This window comes from Equus przewalskii, chromosome 5 (assembly GCF_037783145.1).
Source record: "Equus przewalskii isolate Varuska chromosome 5, EquPr2, whole genome shotgun sequence".
Taxonomy (NCBI): Eukaryota; Metazoa; Chordata; class Mammalia; order Perissodactyla; family Equidae; genus Equus; species Equus przewalskii.
The window spans coordinates 44,485,263-44,508,504 of record NC_091835.1 but is presented as its reverse complement, the minus strand read 5'-3'; the positions used below and the strand labels follow the sequence as shown (position 1 = coordinate 44,508,504).

General features: G+C 38.8%; 1 protein-coding gene across 3 annotated transcripts in view; it reads right to left on the bottom strand.

The window, feature by feature from the left end:
* Positions 1-23,242, bottom strand: part of DERA (deoxyribose-phosphate aldolase) — a 228,923-nt gene that overhangs the window by 148,384 nt on the left and 57,297 nt on the right. For 2 of the 3 annotated variants that reach the window (XM_008515597.2, XM_070619221.1), the window contains exon 6: positions 22,975-23,103. The exons of the other annotated variant lie outside the window; for it this stretch is intronic. In XM_008515597.2, coding sequence (XP_008513819.2) covers positions 22,975-23,103 — 129 coding nt within the window. The remainder of the gene's footprint in view (positions 1-22,974; positions 23,104-23,242) is intronic. 3 annotated transcript variants of the gene reach the window in all.

The following is a 23,242-nucleotide window of genomic DNA, read 5'->3' as shown; positions in this document are numbered from 1 at the left end:
GGAAACCACCAGCTATGCGTATCCAGGCCCCTAACTCCCCACTCTATCTACACTGACAAATCAGACAGAAGGAGTCAGAGTCCAAATGAATAAAATGTAGAAAGCAAAGCAGCAGGTGAAAGGGGATTCCAGAAAGCTGTTAGGAATGATTAGGAAAAGCTAGAAGTGAAAAGTCACAGAACAGCAGAGATTTCTGTTGGAGACGCAATCATCTGAGAGACAGCGGCATGAGGCATCCTACGCCCATCTGTCTGAAGGCACAGAGAGGAAGGAACTGTGTTCTCAAAGAACAGGAAATATAAGGAGCTCGAGCAATAGTAGAAAATGGAGGAAGAAACTAAGGCACAAGTCTTAAAAAGCTAATTGGAAAAGATACTGGCCTGAAGAAGGTGAGAAATTTCCATGCGTCTGCCCCTTACTTGTCATCCCAGCGAACTGCATGCTCTTTGATGGCTGTGGCCACCTTATTCATCATCATTATATCGATCACATACAGCTAGCACAGTGGTCTTAGTATAAACCTAATAAATACAAAATCTAAATGAACTCAGTGTTAGGCAAGCCTTAATAAAGTATGATGTCTATACTTAACATAACTGAATTCTTCAACGATTCTGCAGCTGCCAACTTGTATAAATAAATCACTTTTATTTAATTAATTCTTTAATAAATAGTTATACAGCATTTACCGCGTGCTGGGCACTGTCTTAAGAGCTTTATCAATAACCTGACAGATCTTTAAAACAAAAGCAGCTAACTGACACGCAGGCTCCAGCTGAAGCTATCTTGCTGAGAAAGTTTCGGAGTCGAGTGGGGAGAAGATGTATTTTTAAGGCTAAAGTATCCAAGAAGGAATCTGGAGAAATCATTGAAGGCAGCAGAGGCTTATGCTTCTGGGCTCTAGGGACCTCTCCTCGACCTATTCTGACCCACCTCAAGCCTCTGTGAATGACTGCTGTGTTCCAGGCGGTGGGCTCAGCAATGATTAATAAGCTTTCCTGACTGGAAACTGCTCCATTCTGAGAGAGGCAGATATATGTGCTGTGTGGTGTGCACAATGTGCTGGAGAGGAGAGGGGCAGTTAGGAGGGACAATCAGGGAGCAATGACAGATCTGGAGTCCACAGAGGGTGTGACGTGAGAAAGGGAATGGCTGAGGTTTCTGTCCTCAGCTGGTGGAGTCAGAGGAGCAGCGTACGAAGACAGAGCAATTTACTTCAAGCGCACTCTAAATTGGGGTTGCTCACTCACTCTTTGGTAAAGTTTGGTTCTTGTTTTCCTGATTTTAGTCCTCATTTCGGTTAAACTGAACAAAATTTCTTCTGCTCTGCTTTTTTAAGTTATTTATTTGGTAGCAGCATTAACACAAAATATCTTGATTGGCAGCACTGCTTTCAACCTAAACAGAAAACTTCCTCTTTTCTTGAAGACTTTCTGATGTTGGTCGGACAAATGTCCTGACTTCTTTTCATGGGCAGGGGGTGGGGTCGGGTGAGGAAGACATTTTAACCTACGTTTTCAACTCAGGGCATATTTTTTAATCAGATACTTCCACCAAGTTCACATCTAGTTATCTTCTCTATCAATTAGTTTTGCACAAGCAACGTTACAGAGTTACTGAGTGTGTTACTTCTTTCAAATGGATTTAAATTTTAACAGGCTTAAACTAAAATATGAGGATCAGACAGTGGAATTTCAGACATTCGCCATAGGAGCAGGGAGAGGGCGGTGTTTAAAGAGATTGCAAGGGAGGTTTGATAAAACTGGACCACTTACACTGGAGGCTTATGCTCCTATAGTTATGTGTTCTTTATTATCTCGTCTGCTTAAAAATTTACACTCCCACAGAGCATAATCATCTATGTTTACAGGACCTGACGGAACGTAAGAAGTACTTACCTACTCTATTCTCTGGTTCAATATTAATAATGATACATGACAAAAACTTTGCCATACTTAAAAATAAGTTTGGTATGATGGGTTTAAACAAGAACACATCATTTTCCTTTTTGTAAACTTTCAAGGTCTTTTATAAGCAAATGGGTACTGTGAATGGCTTCAGGGGTATAACGTATACAATGTCTCTAAAGTTGTATGACCACGAGACCCCTTCATCAGAGAAGTCTTCACTGAAATAGTGTTTCACAGAACACAATTTAGAAATCATTGTTTTAGCTGGAAATTGTCCCCAAACACACACTCTTTCTTTTCTCATTTGGTTGGAGGCAAGCTGATCTTTAGAATAACCTTTTCAATTCTGACACTACTTTTCCGGCACTTGAAATCATCCAAGGGCATGTGTTCTTGGGTTCCTTAAGTTGAGCAGCTAATGAAAATGTGTTATGAAAGTAGACTGCATGAAAAGAAAAAAGAAATCCTTTAAACTTCTAAACTGTCTTTTAGCAAATTTAATTTGAACTCTATAGCCTGAAACCAAATCCTCAGTTGTGGTTTCTTCTTTATCTAGTTATTCAGATTCCAATTCTTAAAATAAGTTCATAAATCTCATTAAATTATCAAAAGTTTCTAGCCCCCTGCACAAGAAACACACATATGCAGATGATCCTTATAAATCAATGGTTCCTAACCTTGATTTTAGAAGCTTCTAAAGTATCTCTATCTTAATTTATAGTAGGATTTCTTTACTTCTTAAAAAAAAACTAATAAACATAATCCATGTTAATTTTTGAAAAAAAGAATGTAACAAAGAACCAAAGCCCCATGCCGTCATTTGTTCCCATTGTACACAGGATATATTTGCAAACACCCTCCTGTTTTTAAGGAGAGCATACAATTTAATAAGTTAAAGTGATTACTAACAAAAATTTAGGAAGATGGCCAGTCTCTTTTTTTCTTCTTACTTCAGAAATTACTGTTCCCCTTTTCTTCATTAGCCTCAATGATTTCTTTCAATGCATTAACAGAAATTGAGAATTGTTGCATTTAAAAGTAATCTTTTATTATGGATTCCAGAAAGCATGAGATTTCTAGATTCACAAACCAAAGGAAAGAAACAAGATTTGGTGGGGGAATAAAGTTGTTAGGGAGCAGTTAAGGCTTTTTTGGTTTGGTTTGGTTTGGTTTGGTTTAGTGTCTGGGGGAATTACGTGTGCTTTTTATTTCCTATCTGCGTCTATTTATATTCTGAATACTTAGTTTTAGATTCAGATTTAAATAATCTGCATATATTAAACTGCTAGTTGACTACACAGATTAAGCAATTCCATTTTTCTACCTTTAATTATTAAATTGAGCAGTTTAACATGCAATTCTCCAATCTAGAAATGGATTGCACACCAAAAGTTTGTTAATTCATGGCTGGCTAGAAATCAAAACGTACTTCTCCAGATAAACAATATTTCACCTGGTAATAAGTGCCAGGTGAGGCCAGAAAACGATATTTTATCTTTATGGAACCTAAGTCCTATTAACCCCTCCTAAGCATTCTGCATAACAATGTTTTCTCAGGAAGCAGAGGATAGTCAGACACATCTGACTATCTACAACCCATTCCCTTGATCGACTGCCAGGTTGAGGAAGAGGTTGCTCTGAGCTTTAACTTACAATGGAGTTTGCATTTGGACACGGAATCTCAAGACGGTGAGGCAGAGAAGGACTGGGTACCCAGGTTTTGTGGGGAGAGAGTAGTAAGGAATTATTGGAGCTTTGAGTTTCTCAGGCACAAATCACTAGGAATATTTTTACATGCATGAGCACAGGTCCCAGTCACTCGTGCCTCCTGGCACTCCTGCCCACAATCACAGACTCACCTGCTTTTCTTCCATGAGCCCTAGTCTTCGCTCGCCACTGCCACTTAGTGGTTGTCTTTAGCTGCTGTGCAACTCACAATGGTAGAGAAAGATAATCTCACCGCTTCTCTCCTACCTAATACAAGCCCTTAGGTACATGAGCAAAATGAACAAAAACGTCCTTCCTAAACTCTAGCTTTGCTTTCCTCATTTAGAACTCATTTGCTATGGGTTGAACTGTGCCTCTCCAAAATTCTTACATAGAAGTCCTAACCCCCAGCCCGCTGGAATGTGATTTTATTTGGAGTTAGGGTCACTGCAGATGTCATTAGTAACTAGAGTAAGGTGGGTCCTAATCCAGTATGACCAATGTCCTTATAAAAAGAACGCCATGTGACGAGACACACGCATAGGGAAAACACCACATGCACATCAGGGCAGAGATGGGGGTGATGCTTCTACAAGCCAAGGAACTCCAGCAAACTACCAGAAGCTAGAGGAGAAGCAAGGAACAGATTCCCCCCTTCCGCCCTTAAAAGGAACCACCCTGATGATATCCTGATCTCAGGTTTCTAGCCTCCCAAACTACGAGACAATAGACTTCTGTTTAAACCCCTCAGTCTGTGGTACTGTTATGGCAGCCCTAGGAAACTGAGAAGAATCCATTAAAGAAAAAAAAGACATCACATGCGTAGGTGTTAAGAGGTGAGTTTTTTCTTAAAGATTCGCACCTGAGCTAACAACTGTTGCCAATCTTTTTTTTCCTGCTTTTTCTCCCCAAATCCCCCCAGTACATAGTTGCATATTTTAGTTGTGGGTCCATACTAATTGTGGCATGTGGGACGCTGCCTCAGCAAGGCCTGATGAGCAGCGCCATGTCTGTGCCCAGGATTCGAACCGCTGAAACCCTGGGCCACTGAAGCGGAGCGGGCGAACTTAACCACTCGGCCACGGAGCCGGCCCAAGAGGTGAGTTTTGAACAGTTCAAAGATTGAGGTTTGGTCACTTATATTTCAGAACAAACCCAAACTCACCTCTCTAGGGTATTTCATCACAGAGCTGGGCAAGGAAGGAGACTGATAACGAGATGAGAGGAAGGAGGGCATAGCTAAGAAACTAGCACTCGGCCTACCAGAGCAACACTGCAAGGGAAGAGAAGAGAAGAATGGGCCTGTGGCCCCATTCAAGACAACGTGGTACTTCAGGAGAGGATAAGGAAATAGTCACAGGCAGCAATCAGCTAAAGAAATAAGAGAAGGCAAGAAGGAGGAACCTCCCATAGGGCAGCTCTGAGGAGCAAGGGCATTCCCAAGTTCTCCGCCAATGTTCTTGCTAGTTTCTGCTCATGTATAAGGATCACATAAGGTTATGTATATTGGGTCTTACTTGGTATTTCTTTCTACATCTGTAATTTCTATAGTAAATCATCTAGAGCTTATAACCTTGCTGTTCTATAGTGCCTGGCAGCCATTATTCTAATTTTATTTGATTGGACTTATTTGGGGCACTAAGGAAAGGAATATTTTGTTTGAAAAGTCCACATTAGGATTTCCTTTCTAAGCTCCCGAAGTACCCACACTTTGAAGAAGTTTCTAGCTAATGCCTCCTCCCCCAATGTGTCAGCCATTTCTGACTCTGGGGAGCCGGAGGCAGAGAGCTCATCCTTAATATTCTCCCAACTCATTACCTTGTCCTCCTCAGAAAATTCTTCCTCTGGTTGCACTTTCCCCTCTTACGACTCTACTAACATTGTTACTACCACCTAATAGACATAAATCCAGGCATGTCCTCGGAAAACAGTGGGGTCCAGTAGTCCCACAGATGTCTAGAACTACTCAAACACTGCATCTAACACAACACCACACAAGACCCTAAGACTACGTCTGCACAAGCATCCGTCTCCCCCTCTCTGTTTCTGAGCATGAATCTCTTTCCAGTCTCAGCGCGAGTCACTCTTTTCTCTTAGGCAACTGTCTTGAATAAAAACCCTGAACTTTTCCAGTCTACCCCTGAAGGAACAACCAAAGAAAACAGTTAGTGGAAAGGAGTGGGTTTAATAGAAAAGGATATTCAATTATAAGGGAGTACCTGATCACCTCGTGGGAGTCTGGATGTTAAAAAGCAAGGCAGGAAGAAACCAAGGATCAGCTCTGCCGGGTGTGTGCTTACGGACAGAAGACGAAAACGAGAAATGCACTTCAAAAACAATTTCAGCAGAAAGATATATTTAATAACCACTCAATTTAGAAAATACCATCTATAATGAAAATGTCTCCAAGCAGTTTTAAGGATTTTTATTTTCTATTTTTGAAAGCATTAGGAGAATGAATAGTGTAAAATGACCACGCAAGAAAGGCAGAAGAAAATGTGGTTTTTAATTGTCTAAGGCATCTACAATCCTAGTCAGAAGGCTCCACATCTGTGAATGCAACTATAGGTAACATTATCAACTCCGAGGTAATTTATATGCTTTTTCTTTTTATTAAAAAATAAACAGGAATATTTTAATTATTCACTAGAATGTTAATATCCAACCAGTGTGATAGTAGCTAATGTTCTACAAACAGCCTTGTGCTGGTGTTGTGTGACATGGATGATCTAAATTCTTTCCAATTTCATTGACTATTCAATGCCTCCTCTGTTGTCCCTGCCCAATTTAGCAGCTTTGTAGCATATGAAACTTACTTTCAATGCCCCAGTTGATGATGAATTTTTTACAAAAAGCATACTATTACACTCATTCTTGGGTCACTAGCAAAAGCAAATCATCACCCCGATAATTCAAGTAAAAGCATGAATGTCCTTTTCCTCCCAAATCAATAAAACAACTGCACTAGTTCTCCAGTTTGCTTCACATGCCTTGTCTTGCTAACGTTTTCTAAACAGAAAAATAGCCTCTTTTATCTTCATAGCCTTAATCAGATTTCCTTAAAAACATTAACTATGTTTTTGCTTGTTAGAAAACCAGAAAAGAAGAAGAAAAGTGGGGAGACTATGGTGCGTCCTGCAATAAGCCAACAACAGAGGGGACAGGTGGAGGCCTTATAAAGAGAAGCAGAGGCTTGGGTTCCTGGGTTGGGAAGCCTTGCTTCTCTTGAATTCCCTATCCTGACAAATGGCACCATGAGGAGTTGTTTTGTCCTCTCCCTCCCCTGCTCAGCACACAATTACACACCAAATACTATTCACTCTGCCCCCTTAATATCTCCTGCAGCTGTCCACTCCTCTCCCTCCCCACTGCATTGCCTCAGTTCAGCTCCTCGTCGTGGTCAGCTAGATTGTCACAACAGCTTCCTAATGGGTTCCATGTCTCCAGTCTAAACACACTGACGAAAGGTTATGTTCCTAAAATGAAAATCAGATCACTGCTCCACTCCTACAAAGTGGCTGGAGTGAGGGTGTCTTATTGATCTTTATCCCCAGTGCCTGGCACACAGCAGACTTCAGTTAAGTCCTAGTGAATGAATAAATGGATGGATGAATTACTCAGTCACTCATTTCTCAGGCTAAAAACTTTCAAAGACTAAAAACTTTCTGAACCCACAAACAGGAAAGCCAAATTCTTCAGCATGGCATTAAGCCCCAAGCAACTTACCAGCTTCATCCTCCACCTCTCCTGCCATTTCTCCATTTACTCCCCACCCCAACCATACCAGCTTTGTCACCAGGACTGGCTCTTTCAAGCCTCTGTGTATAAAAGAGCACGTGTTCCTCTGCCTGAAATGCCCTTCCTCTATATCTACACCTGAGGGCCCCTATACAGATGCCACTTGTTTTGTGAACCCTTCCATGCCTCCTCCAGAGGGGGTCAGCCCTGTTCCCGCAGCACTTGGCATCAGTGTCCCTATGGCCCCTGCATTCCCAACAGGGCAAATCATAAACCCTATTTTTCACTTCCTCACCAGACTGAGAGATATTGTCAGGGATTAAAGGGAAAGGGCTATGTCTTACTTATTTTTCCCTCCCCCTTCTCTCTACTTATCCTTCTCCAATGCCCAGAATAGCGTCAATGTCCAAATACCGATAAATATTAGATATTCATTAAATACTTGCTGGATGAGCCTATCCAAGGGAAAGAAATGTCCCAAGGCATTAGGATGACAGAGAATCCTAGCCCTTCTCTTCTTGACTAGTCTCCTTTCTTATCCCTCAGTTCCTTAGTCTTCACTATAGTCCTCCCCCACCCCTCAGTCCCTCATTTCCTTCCACTCCCCAGCACAGCTTGAAATTGGGGAAATCCCCATTCAAATCCTAAACCTAACATGTTGAAGATGGAAGGAGGAGAAACTCTCATACCACTATCAAGGTGGCGGAAGGATAAAAATTGTTCTCAGAAACCTAATTGGAAATATAAATTCGTGTTCTTTCAAAAAACACCAGTATGTGTGTTGGTTAGGAGTAAAGAACTACTGATGCAGAACTGAATTTCACTTATTCTGTATGCTAAACTCTAGGCTGGCCCAGAGACCAAAGAACCATCTGTTTCTATGGGAATTTAGGTTCAGAGTTCCGAACAAGCAATCTGCATGGTAACTAACTACTAGGACAATCAGTTCGTTAATTGTGGCCTGTCTCTGCTAAAAAAAAAAAACAACTTTTCCCCCTAGAATTTGGAATTCTCTCTACAAATAATTTCTCAACTACCCGTGTGAGAGGAAAGAACCCTTAACATCAGGGCACCTAGATTCCAGAACAGAGGTTCTCATTCCCACCTACACAGAAGCACCAGGGGAAATTTTAAAAACTACTAATTCTCTTGGCTCCATTCAAGACTAAGTAAAATCAGAACCTCTGGGGATAGGATCTTTTCAACAGTTTATTTAAGAAGTTCTTCAGGAAATTCTAGTGTGTAGCCTGGGTTGAAAACCTCGTTCTAAACTATGTTTTGACCTTAGCTATTTGTCATTAGGCAAATTCCTTGTGAGTCTGACCTTTCTGGATCTCAGTTTTCTCACCTGTAAAATGAAAGCCTTGAGGTTAAGGAAGCTTCTTTATACTTTATAATCCCTTCCAATTTTCAAAGCATTTACAACTTTTATGAGCTAACTTTTGACCGTTGAGTTGCTCTATTTCTCTTGGCTTATCAGACAACATACAAATCAAGGAAAAACAGACATGAATCTGTAAAGATCTTTCAATGACTCAGACAAAAGGAGGTGCAGGCAAAATTCCACTTTGAAAAGTATGTTTCCCACATACTTAACTAGTTCCTGGGAGGACAAAAGTTACATACACCAGCACTGAATTTCATGGATTTTTGGAGCCATTATGTTAAAATTTAAAAAAAGGAAAAGCTAAGCAAAAAGTTCCATACTATAATACTTCACTCCCTCAGACGTGTAGTTTCATCATTCTAACAATGACTTTTTTGCATATGCCTCCATTAAAGTCATGACTGCAGAATAAGCTGATGATTTCAAAAACGCCCCCTCACTCCTTAAGTCTTTTTACTGAATAGCTTGCTGAGAAATTTAACACACAGGGTCCCTAGTTTCTTTATTCTAGTGATGGCAATATAACCTTTGTCTTGGTTCAACCAATTTTTCCCTCAGTTAACACATCCTTCCAAGTTTAAAAAACATATTTTTTCATTTACTTGGCTTATAAAGTAAACCTAGAAACCCTCAAATATTTTTTAAAAAGCAAATAAACAAATATTCGCCCATGCAGAAGCAAAGAGAACACAGGAGAATCACTTGCTCCATTTTACAATATTATGGTACATTGTGTAGTCTTGTGTCAGTATTTATTATCAGTCATTTAGTTTATGATAGAGAATAACTTTTGATTACTGATGCTTGTAGTATTACTCACTCTGTCTTAGACTGTTTGAAGATCTGTATTTTTATTACAAAGTCCAATAAAAATAAAGTGAAAAACCCATAGGTCCCAAAACTGATTCCTGGCTTGTGCTGTATGTCACTCCTTTCCAATCTAAAAAGTATTTCCTTCTACTGTTAGTCTCTGTCTCTTGCTCATAAGCAAATTTATCTCCTAATGCCTCATTCTTTATTTTAGCCATTAATCTCCCATTGAGAACCTTACCAAATGCTTTTTGCAGATAAAAATATTTAATATCTAGTAGATTTCCCCTATCCACAAAACCATCCAACATTGCTCAGAGGGAAAAATCAATCTTTTGTACCTGAATTTAAGTTTGCTGGTTTGACTCAAAGTATTTTTCTCTAACTTCTTCAGGTCTTTACAGGAGATAACAGAACCACAGTGTAAGAACCCTGTTTATCTTTGTTATGAGTTGACTTGCGCCCCCCCTCCCCCAAAAGATATGTCAAAGTTCCAACCCCCAGTACCTCAGAAAGTGACTTACTTGGAAATAAGGTTATTGTAGACATAATTAGTTAAATAAAGATAAGGTCTTGATAAGTAAGGTGGGCCACTGAATGACTAGTGTCCTTGTAAGAAGAGGAGAAGAGACACAGAAAGACCCAGGGAGGAGATGGACGGATGGGAGTGATGACGGAAGCAGAGACTGGAGTGATGCATCTACAAGGCAAGGAATATCAAGTATTGCCAGCACATAGGAGAAGCTGGAAGAGGCAAGGAAATATTCTCCGCAGATTTCATTGGGAGCATGACCCTGCAGATACCTTGCTTTTGAACTTCTACCCTGCAGAATCATAAGCATAAAATTCTGTTGTTTTAAGCCACCAAGTTTAAGGTACTTTGTTACAGAAGCCTTAGGAAAACAGGACATTCCTCTTTTCCCGTAATTTCCATATTTTGGGGCCCTGTCTATAATTGTAATCTACACTGAAATTTCACACACACACACGTGAAAACAAACAGAAAGCATCTCTAATGGTCACTGAGTATCACACATGTAACAGTAGCTCTATCAGGTTGTCAGCCAGCCCATGAACATCTTCTACTTCCTGATGTAGCCCATCCAATTTCTGCACAATCTGGACTGTAACAAAACTCTGCCTTATACCAGGCCAAAATCGATCTTTCTATAACTTCTAAAAGTTGGTCCCAATCCTCCTACCTGGGGGTAACAGAGAACAATCATCCTTTTTCATCTTTGTGTGTGTGTGTGTTCAAGTATTTGAATACAATATCATAAGACCAATGATTGTTCTCTTCCTAAATAAGACTTCCACTTTCCTTTCAATCACTCTTCATGCGAAGGTTTCAATTTTCCTCCTCTTATGCTGGGATATCCTTCTACACGTGCTCCAATACCATTTCCATTCCCCCACACCCTTTTATCTCACATTCTTGGCTCCTTCAGTCTCAGACTACCCTCGGCTTTGACATTTCTCCTCCTCCTTCATTAGGTGGACAAGAGGAAGGTCATGACCCTGCTAATGTTCCAAGTGCATCATTATGGGACCATCAGCAGAGCAGGTAAATATAAAAAAACAGTGGAAGCTGCCTGAGGCGAAGGTGCTCTTGGCATCCTTCCTTTTCATTTCAGCAAGGATTTACTGTGGGCTTCTCATGGGTGGGTCCCTGGGCTTGCTTTCGCTTTTCTCTTTCATGCTTATTTCATGTCCACCACCCCCTATAGTTTTTCTCCAAACACAGTGTCTCTCTATTGTCTTACTTTTCTTGTCCTCAGTAGAAAAGTACAGGGCAACATAAAAATCTCATTCAGTAACTCTAGAAATACATCTGTGCCTCCGAAGGTTAAACACAGCTTATATATATCATCGTAAATTACATACAGATCAATCGCAGGGTGGAGAGCGGGACTGTGCAATAACTAAAGCATGGGATTTGGAGCCAAGAGTCCTTCAGAATTCCGCCACTTTCTCAATGTGTGGCCTTGGTCTAGTCACTTAACTTCTGAACCTCAGGTTTTCATCTACTAAAAGAAGATAAGGTACCACCTCCCCTATTTCCCTCTTAGGACACTTGCAAAAAAATTTGTAAACTACTAACTTCACATGATTTATTAACCTTTATTCATTTAATCATTCAACAAATACATGTATCAAGTATCTATCTGGTACAATATACTGAAAGACCTATTCAAGGATTCCAATTTCCCAGCACTTAAGAGTTTGCTAATAGGCGGCACAGATATGAACGAATAAATAACAAAAGCTAATGTGCTAGGGACTAAAGACAAATGAATAACAGAACCTCAGAGACATGAGGCAGTATCTACAGGTCTAACCTCTACATCATGTACCAGAAATTCACTAAGAAAAGAAAAAGAAATCCTTCAATGTTTCTTTCAATAGGAAAATACAAATTTGTTAAAAAATTGAATTTTATACATTTTGTTTACAGATGTATCTACTGATGTCCCTGAACTTATCAACAAGCATTTCATAGCTACTTACTACGCAGCTAGCCAGGGTGCCCATGAATTTTGCTAGGGAAACTAGGTCTAGAGAAGGCACAGTTAGGTGATTTTGGAAGAAGTTGGGCTACAGTTTTAAAAATTTCATAGAGTAAAATTGTACACAGACTAGCATACACCACATAAAAAACTAAGCTTACAAGATTTTCTTTCTTTTATTTTGGGTAAGGAAGATTGGCCCTGAGCCAACATCTGTTGCCAATCTTCCTCTTTTTGTTTGAGGAAGATTGTCCCTGAGCTAACACCTGTGCCAGGCTTCCTCGATTTTGTATGTGGGATGCTGTCTCAGCACAGCTTGATGAGCAGTGGGTAGGTCTGCACCCAGGATCCAAACCCATGAACCCTGGATCACCGAAACAGAGCGCACAAACTTAACCACTATGTCACTGGACCGGCCAAATTTTCTTTTCATTTTTTTTTTCCCAGAAGCTCAGCCATGGAGAGGCAAAGAAAATGCTTTGTGTTGAAATGTATGTCACAGACTTAACCTTTTCTTTAAAACGATATGCATATACCAAAATGCACCATCAGTAGTTCCTGCCCTGCTGGGAGGCCAGAAAAGAGGAGAACTTCCCTCTTCTGCAGAGCTCTTTATTTTGCACCCAACAAAGAATGGTGAGGGCATGGGTGGGTGGGGATAAACTTTCTGAAATTTTTGCTTGGGTGCCTGAATTTAAATTTAGTCCCTGAATGAGAGGGCAAGTTAACTCATTTTTACCCTGTAAGTGGCTTAATTTTTAGGGCTAGTTAAAAAGAATTGTAAATAAATTTACACTTTAAATCCTTTAACACAATCTAATACACATCTATATTCATATGCTTTCCCCAGTGATGAACTTTCAATTGCAGCATACCTTTTCATAAATTAAATGCTTTTCCTATAAAAGGCAAGATCTTATTTAAAAAAAAAAAAAGGCAGGCTGGAACACCACAGGGGTCTGGACTTGCCATCTGGATCCACATTTCTTGAGTATATGAAGATTTGCAGCCCAAGATAAAGGACTTGTGGTGTGACTTGTGACAATCTTTAGAAAAAGAAATCTACACTGTCATTTACTCTACAGTTTGATTCATATTAAATTTCTAAAGATGTTTTAAAAAAAAACCTTAGATGTTAATTGGCTATTAAGGGCAGCATTTTTTTTTAGGGTTTTTGTTTCCTTCAGTTATAGCAAGTTCCCCACACTTTTCCCCCTTTATTTTGTTTTTTTCAATGGCTTCCCTTATATTTTCTTTTCTTTCTCTGCTTCAACTCATTGTTTTGTATGACTTTGATCTTATTGGGTTGAATTTCAAATATTCCCTCCCCTGGTTCCTACTTTTTCTTTTGTGATTTCCTATACGTTAAAAAATTCCAGCCAAGTTCAAAACTCATTTTGCATTCCTTCAAGGTCTGCGTTTCTCAAACCCCATATTTTTCTGTTAGTACTCTTTCCACAGATCTTCATCAGCAATTCAAACCTGATGACATTATGATTGCATCTTTAGTGCTTTTCTATTCCAACCTTATTTATCATGCCCGCATTATTTCCAAAGATAAGGTCTAGAATAACTGCAGAGCGGAGCTTGTTAGCTGTTGCGTGCGTGCTAAAAGTCCACCGCTACTGAAAGATAAAGCCACTTTTCTACATCCTGGCATTATTCTTAACGTGTGCGTTTGCTAGGCTGAAATCCCTGAGCAGGAGATTGACCTGCTTTAGGCTTTTCTTTTCTATAAGCATGTTTCTCTTTCTATCTCACTTCCTATCACCTTGTTCTTAGATTGTTTGATGAAAAAAATATGGCTCTCATTTCTCTTCTCTGATTATATTCCCTCCAAATGGTTGACTCCTACCTCATCGCTTCCTTTATTTGTATTTCTCTCACCACATTTCCACTAACGTAAATGGAAGATCCATTTTCTTTGACCAAAAAGCCATGGCAAAAAGTTTTCCTTAGTTCTTCCTTGCCTGTAGAACTACCTCAGAATCCTCACAATACCACTGCTTAGATCACCTAAACAATGCCTGGGATACATAAACTCCTTGTCAAATGTATAAATTATCGATCTGTTTGTTCAATCAAAATAAAAGTTGGTCTCAAAATAACATGTCCAAACTCTATTAGGTTGTGGCACATCTAGAAAGATAAATCTAGATTTTCAAATTTCACTCTTTCTTTCTTATTCATTCATTCCATTCATTCATGTATCTCAAAATATTTTCTTACGCTCTCCCAGATGCCAGGCACGGTAGTAATCACAGGAGAATACAGATAAGTAAGATATAGTCCTTGGCCTCAGGGAGGTTCATAGTTCATGATGATACTGTGTGACAAACGCTACTGGTATTTACAACCGTCCTAGGAGCACAAGAGTATGAACAATTAATTAATTCTGCCTCTCGAGGATCACAGAGACATTTGACACAGTATGGCAATTTTATTTAAATCTTTAAAAAGATTTAAGGGCAAAGGGGAGCAAAGAAGGCTTAAACAGACAGAGGAAATGATATAACAAAGGCAGAAGTAACTGGAATGTTCCCAAATATCAATAATAACCATTTAGAATCGAAGCAAAAATATCCTTTTAATTGACGTTCTTATTTTGCCATAAGAGCACCTCCCTCATAGAGCTGTTGTGAAGATTAAACGTAAATATACACAAAGCCCTTAAAATAGCCCCTGGCATGTAGTAAATGCTCAAGAAATGTTAGCCATTATTATTGCTGTATTATAGATTATATCACATATATTTCATCTATTCAAAATATTTCCTTTTTTAATTTTTTCTGGTCCCTGGTTTGGTTCTGGATCAGTGTTGCAGCTGAATAAGCAATCTCCACTTAAATGACATTTTATTTGGATACACATCAAAGAGCTGTGGTGGCTGCTATAGCTTCTGGAGTAAAAGAATTAGGAGAGATGACAAATAAACGTAGCTGAGAAGTCTACCATATACAGAATTAACTGGACCACATCTAATTGTGATTCTCAACTAATCGGATTCTTTTTACACCTTTATTAAGACAGAGTCAAAAGGTGGCAAAAGAAATTCATATCTAAGACTTATTAAACAATTCTACTAATATACAGGCATACATCAGATATATTGCAAATCCAGTTCCAGACCACCGCAATAAAGCAAATATTGCAATGAAGCAAGACACACAAAGTTTTTGGTTTACCAGTGCGTATAAAAATTATATTTACACTATACTGTAGTCTATTCAGTGTGCAATAGCATTATGTCTAAAAAGACAATGTATATACCTTAATTAAAAAAGACTTTATTGTTAAGAAAAGTTAACCATCATCTGAGCCTTCAGCGAGTCATAATCTTTCTGCTGGTGGAGGGTTTTGCCTCCATGTTGATGGCTGCTGACTGATCAGGGTGGCGGCTGCTGAAGGCTGGGGTGGCTGTGGCAATTTGTTAAAATAAGACAACAATGAAGTTTGCTGCATCGATTGACTCTTCCTTTCACAAACAATTTCTCTGTAGCATGCGATGCTGCTTGATAGTATTTCTACCCACAGTAGAATTGCTTTCAAAATTGCAGTTAACCCTCTCAAACCTTGCCACTGCTTTATCAACTAAGTTTATGGAATATTCTAAATCTTTTGTTGTCATTTCAACAATATTCACAGCATCTTCACCCGCAGTAGATTCCATCTCAAGAAACTACTTTGTTTGCTCATCCATAAAAAGCAACTCTTCATCCCTTAAAGTTTCATCATGAGAGCGCAGCAAGTCAGGCACATCTTCAGGCTCCACCACTAATTCTAGCTCTCTTGCTATTTCCACCACACCTGCAGTTACTTCCTCCACTGAAGTCTTGAACCCCTGGAAGTCACTCACCTTATGGAGATGACTTTCCCCTTAAACCTCATGAACCAACCTCTGCTAGCTTCCAACTTTTCTTCTGCAGCATCCTCACCTCTCTCAGGCTTCACAGAATTGAAGAGAGTTAGGGCCTCGCTCTAGATTAGCCTTTAGCTTAAGGGAATGTTGTGGCTGGTTTGATCTTCTATCCAGACCACTAAAAGTTTCTCCACATCAGCAATAAGGCTGTTTCACTTTAACACGCATCTGTTCACTGGAGTACCACTTTTAATTTCCTTCAAGAACTTTTCCTTTGCGGTCACAACTTAGTTAAATGTTTGGCACCAAGAGGCCTAGCTTTCAGCCGATCTCAGCTTTCAACATGCCTTCCTCACTCAGCTTAATCATTGCTAGCTTTTGCTTTAAAGCAAGAAATGTGCAACTCTTCCTTTCACTCGAACACTTTAGAAGCCATCGTAGGGTTATTAATTGGCCTAATTTCAATATTGCTGTGTCTCAGGGAATAGAAAGGCCCAAGAAGAGGGAAAGAGACGAGGGAACGGCTGGTCAGTGAAGAGGTCAGAACACACACACTTATCCATTAAGTTTGCCATCTTATATGGGCGTGGTTCGTGGAGCCCCAAAACGATCACATTAGTAACAAAGATCACGGATCACAAATCACCATAAAAAATATAAGAATAATGAAAAAGTTTGAAATATTGAAAGAATTACCAAACTGTGACACAGAGACACAAAAAGAGCTGTTGGAAAAATGGTGCTCACAGATGTGCTTGATGCGGAGTTGCCACAAACTTTCCATTTGTAAAACATGCAATATCTGCAAAGTGCAATAAAGCAAAGCACCACAAAATGAGGCATGCCTGAAGTAAGCTTTGGGATCAGTATAAAATGAAATTCAGCTTAATATCTTATGTCTCCTACAGGTGCACCAAATAGTTTTGAAAAGTGACGTTCTGAATAATGCCTTGTAATAGTCGAGAAAATGAAAGATTAAACTATATTTCCTCTCTTATTGAGGTAGGATGGGGTAGGAAGGTATACTGATATTTTTTAATAACTTAAAAGTACTTAGTTTATAGTTATAATGCAGTCATATACATTACTTCATTTGAATTAATAATCAGATTACTTTATTTGCTGAAGGTCACAAAATGTGCAAGATGGAACAAGAATCCAGGTCTTCTAACTCCTATGACCATGGCTCCTTCCCCGATGACACTTTGAAAGATTCCTAAACAAGATTAAACCAAAAGTAGGCTACTAATCATTTAGTTGACCAAAAATGCAAATGCCCTGGTTAACTAAGTTTTTTCTTACAATGATGTATAACACCAGACCAACAGAGTTCTATATCTCTACCTTGCTCTCTCTCCAGAGCATTTCTTTTGCAATAATCTAAATGGCTATCAAAATTACAAGATAAATTATTATGAATGCAAATGAGAAACTCCTTTCCTTTTGAGATTTTGATGATAAATGAGAAAAGAAAAGCAATGAAGAATTCCATACATGACAAGATAAATGTTACAACGACTTGCTTCCTGCTATAAATAACAATAGAAGTGAACATAATATATAAGGCAACTAACTATTTTCAAGCACCGGAAAACTGACAGCTCAAGACACAACCTGAGGTAACACAGATATATAAATCAGCAGATAAGGGCTTTATATCAGCTATTATAAATATGTTCAAGGACTTAAAGGAAAATATCATCTGAATGAGTGAAAAAATGGGAAATCTCAGCAGAGAAATAAAAATTATAAAAAAGAGTCAAATGGAAATCGGAAACTAAAAATGTACAATAGCATAAATTTCACTGGATGGGCTTAAAAGCAAATTTGGGACAGACAATGAGGGTCAATGAACTTGAAAAAGATCCACTTAAGTTAGCCAGTCAGAACAGAGAAGGGAAAAAAAGATTAAAATTAAAATAAATAGGACCTCAGCAACCTATGGGACAATATCTAATACTCATGTACTTGGGGTCCTAGAAGGAAAAGAGAGATGGAATGGGGCAGAAAATATATTTTAAAAAATAATTTTTAAAAAGTTCTAAATTGATTGGAAAACATCCACATACAGATCCCAAAAGTTCAGCTAACTACAAGCAGGAAAATTCAAAGAAAATCATACTTAGGCATATCATGGTCAAATTAGTGAAAAACAAAGATAAAGAGAAAATACTGATTGACTACCACCAGAGTAAGATGAGACATTACTTACAGGAAAACAAGAAGAAATGAAATTCCAAGGAATGGAATGACATGATTAAAGTGCTGAAATAAAAATAAAACTGTCAACCCAGAACTCAGACCTATATATTCAGCAAACTATCCTTGAAACATGGGGGTGAAATAAAGACATTTTCACATGAACAAAACCTGAAGGAATTAATTGCCAGCAGACTGATAGGAAGGAAAAAAGATGGAAATGATATGTATGTGGGAAAATATAAAAAGACTAGCTTCACATAGTTTTTTCTTTTAATTTCCTTAAAACATAAATGACCATTAAAAACTGCATTATCGTAAGGAGGAGTTTATAACACAGGTAGAGGAACATGACGCTAAAATAATTCAAAGGATTGTTGAGGGTGTAAATGCAACTGTTGTAAGGTTCTTACATTTGTAACATATGAAGTGTAAAGTGGAACAGTATTAATTCTAGGTAGCCTAGATAAGTTAAGGATGCATATCATAATTGCTAGAGCAACCACTAAAAAAATACAAAGAGGAAGTAGATAAAAAGCCAATAGAAAAAATAAAATGAAAGGCTATAAAATATTTGATGAACCCAAAAGGTAGCAAGAAAACAGGAACAAACTATAGGTCAGAACAAACATGAAACAAACTGCAAACAAGATGACAGACTTAAATCCTATGATATTGATAATTAAGTTAAATGTAAATGGACAAAGCATTCCAATTAAAAACCAGAGATTATCACAATGGATAAAAAAAAAAAAAGACTGCCTACAAGAGAGAAACTTTAAATATATAACCATGGATGGGTTGAAAATAAAAGAATGGAAAAAAGATATATCATGCAAACAGTTAAGCACAAGAAAGCTGGTGTGGCTAGGTTAGTGTCAGACAAAGGGGACATTCAGCCAAAGACTAGCACCAGAGATAAAGAAGGACATGTCATAACAACATGTGTTAATTAACAGGTAAATACAACAATCCTAAAGGCATATATACCTAATAACAGGGCTCCAAAATACATCTAGAATAATATATACTCACATCTGACAGAACTACAGGGATAAGTAGACAAATCCACAATCATATTTGGAGATTTTAATACCCCTCTAAGTAGTAAACAGTAAACAAGTAGACCAAAACAAAACGAAACCAGATCTGAAAAATGCTATCAACCAACTTGACCTAACTGACATTTACAGAACACTACCACTAATATCTGCAAATACCCAACATTCTTTTCAACTGCACTTGAAGCATATACCTAAATATATCATAAAATGTGCTACAAAAGAAGTCATTAATTTCAAAAGACAAAAGATTCTTACAATGGATATTCTCTGAGAGTGACAGGTTTTTAAATTTTAAGTCAAAAACAATAAGATATCCAGAAAGGCACAAAATATTTGGAAATTAAACATTTCAATCTAAATAACACTCAAATGACATTCTAAATAATATAAGAAATTCAAGGGAAATTACAAAAAAATATATATATATATATTTATACATACATATGTTTTTGCTAAGGACGGACCCAGGGTGCCAAAGCAGAGCATGCCAAACTTAACCACTAGGCCATGGGGCCAGCCTCAGAAAATATTTTTAACCGAATGATAATGAAAAAACAACAAAGCAAAAAAATTGGCTCTTTGAAAAGATTAATAAAATTTGCAGACCCCTAGACTCTTTTTCTACCAAAAAAGAGCTAGACTCTTTTTCTACCAAAAAAAAGAATGACAACAACGATAGGAAAGAAAACAAAAATGACCAATATCAGGAATAAAAAAGAGATAAAACTACAGACCCTATAGACAGCAGACTAATAAAAGAATATTAGAAACAACTTTATACCAATAAATTTAGCAACCCAGTATATTTGTATAATGGAATATTTCTAAGCAAAATCCATGTACACAGAACAACATGAATAGATCTCACGGCTATTATGCTTGGGGCGGGACAAGCACAAAATCGTACATAAGATAGAATTACACGATATTCTAAAACCGGCAAAGCTAATCTATGGTGATAAAACTCAGATCAGTGGTTGCATCTGGGGCAGAGGGTGAGACAAGTGGAACTCACTGCAAAGGGGTGCAGATGATATTTCTGGGATGATGGAGCACACGAACTGTCAAAATTCATCCATCACATGGTACACTTAACACCTGGACTTTACTGAATGCAAATTTACCTCAATGAAGTTGATTTTTAAGAAAAAAGCAATAAAACAATACCATAGAAATAAGAAGCAATGTGAATTTAGTGTGAAACTTTTAAGAATTTTAAAAGTTCTTCAAAAATTACTTCACTTCTATTATACACTTTTTTTAAATTATCTTTTATTTATTTATTTTTTGAGGAAGATTAGCCCTGAGCTAACTGCTGCTAATCCTCCTCTTTTTGCTGAGGAAGTCTGGCCCTGAGCTAACATCCGTGCCCATCTTCCTCTGCTTTATATGTGGGACGCCTGCCACAGCACGGCCTGCCAAGCGGTGCCATGTCTGCACCTGGATCCAAACCGGCATACCCTGGGCCACCAAAGCGGAACGAGTGCACTTAAACACTGCACCACCGGGCCGGCCCCTCTATTATATACCTTCTTAATGGAATAAGAAACATAAACTATGAGCCAGGAAGTGCGCTAGATGCTTTCATTTAATGATATCTCACAAAAATTATATTTTTAATTCGTAAGATCTAGCATGGTGCCTTGGGAGACAGCTGTGTTACAACTGAAAAAGCAATAAACCTGGGGCCAGAAGACCTGGGTACAAATGATGACTATATTTGATCTACTAGCTCTGTGACCTTAGACAAGTCACTGTTTAAGTGTCTTCATCAACCACAGGGCCGATGTGAAGACTAGGGAATATTATTTTAAAGTATCTGGTAAAGCACACCACAAATGCAAGTTACATTACGCAGCGTAAGTGCTCAATAGACACTGATTAAATGAAGAAACAAAAGAGAGAAACAACAACATGGACAGGGACACAAGCAGACAGGAAGAGACAGGGGAAAGCATGCTTCTAGTCCCATTCTTTTCTATGTTTGGGTGGGGTGGAGGGAGGAACAGAGACTTCCAAGCATGAAGACCTGATACCATGTTCCTATCATGAGCAGGAGGTGCTATGATTAGGATACGGTTGGTTGACCTCCCAAAATGAATATACTTTCCTTGTGACCTGGATCACAGCATTCTGGGCTAACAATGTCTTGTCCTAGCAAGAGGCGTGAAAAGGGAGGCTACTTGTCTACCTGAGACTTGAAGGGGCTTTACCCAAGTTCCTGAGTTACAATGAGTCTTCTGTTACTGTGACCTTTGAAATGCCAACCGATGACCCACTCTTTAGAGTTTTCCAATCCTCCTAATCCTTAGGTTTTCAGCGATTTTCTCTAAATGAGACAACCAGAGCAGAGATCTTCTGGATACAGTAGCAGTGATGAAAGCAATAGAATCATTAATGCCTAGTGGGCTGATTTTCAGTAGAATTCCAGGGACTGATGCTAGATTTGACAGAGTATTCAGAAAATACACAGAGTATAAAAATCTAAAGGGTGACTACAATAGAGTGCCAGATTTAACCTAAGAAGTCATACATCCTCAACCAAATATGGAGCCCCTAGTAGGGCACCCAGAAATTCAATCCTCAATCACAGTCTAGTGTGATAAGCTATCTGAAAGAGGCTTTAACAGAATGCTACAGGGGCGCACAGAGGAGATAACTAACCAAGTGGTGAGAGAGGAGGCAGCGTAAGGGAAACAGTCTTGAAAAGAGTGACACTTGTGTTGAATCCAAAGATGTTACAGAGTTATTTGGGCAAAGGCATTCAAGGCAGAGGGCAGAGCATGTACAGAGACTCAGGAGGGTTGGATGGTGCCATCTGCAGAGGGCTACACGTAATTTCACATAGCGGGAGCATATGGTGCGAAGGGAAAATGAGGAGATGGCAGAGGCACAGGCAGGGTCTTGGGGAGGACCTTTGTAAAATCACGCTGAAGGAATTTACATTTTACCTTGAAGATGAAGGGAAGCCACTGAAGGATTTTAAGCAAGCGATACCACAATCAAATTAGCATTTTAAGAGAGCATTCTGGCAACAGCGTGGAGAACAGATTGGAAGGGGACGAGAGTAGAGACAGACAGTAGGGACTAGTTAGGAGACTGCTGACGTGATCCATGTGGGCAATGACAGTGGCCGGAGACAGCAGCACCCACAGTGGCGAGAAGATCTATCAGATGTGGGGAAGAGGTAGAATTCTCAAGACTCATTCACTGACTCATGTGAAGGTGAGAAAAAGGTGGGATCAAGCATGACACCCAGGTTCAAGCTTGGACGTACGAATAGACAGACAGCTGTTCATGGAGATAAAGAATAAGTCAACCTACCTTTCAAAGTATAACAAACAATGATACTGCACTACATTTAAAAAGAAAAAAACACAAACAAAAGCACAGGCTGCCTTGGACAGTATGGATATACATCTCTGAGAAAAATCAAATGCTTAAATTCACAGAGAAGAATAAGTCAGAGTTAAAGAAATTCCTGTCTAACATATGTTGATGAATGAATAATCAAAGAATAACACAGAAGGCAATTCACTAACAAGAGAGCCATCTACTGCTTTACAAGGATACTGCAGCAATGAAATGCCACAAAAAAAAAAATGTGGAAGAAAGCCGAGAGTTTTTGACCACTTCATATTGTACACATATTCACAAAATATCTGACCCCTCCTACAAAAAATTCCAAGTGGTTAGCAGTTTTAGCTAAGAGCCAAATGCTTTCACTTACTTATTTCTCCTAAAAACATCAATTCACTATATATCATCATTTGAATATTAAAAAACTGCTTACCTGCCATCATTGCTATCATACTGGCTTTATAGACATTAGTAAGAGATCCAAGTTCTCCTGTTGCTAAGATGGTTTTGAGATGAGCCTCCCCACAGGCCTTGCGAAACTGACGGATCTCATCATACAGGGCTGGGGAAGGAAATAATTGAGGCAGTTACAAAAGCAGGCAAGTGATAACATAACTTGGCAGCCATTTAGAACGGGTAGAACCCATCTCAGATTTAGGAAACATGAAACATTTGTCACTTTCTAAAAATCACCCCCAATT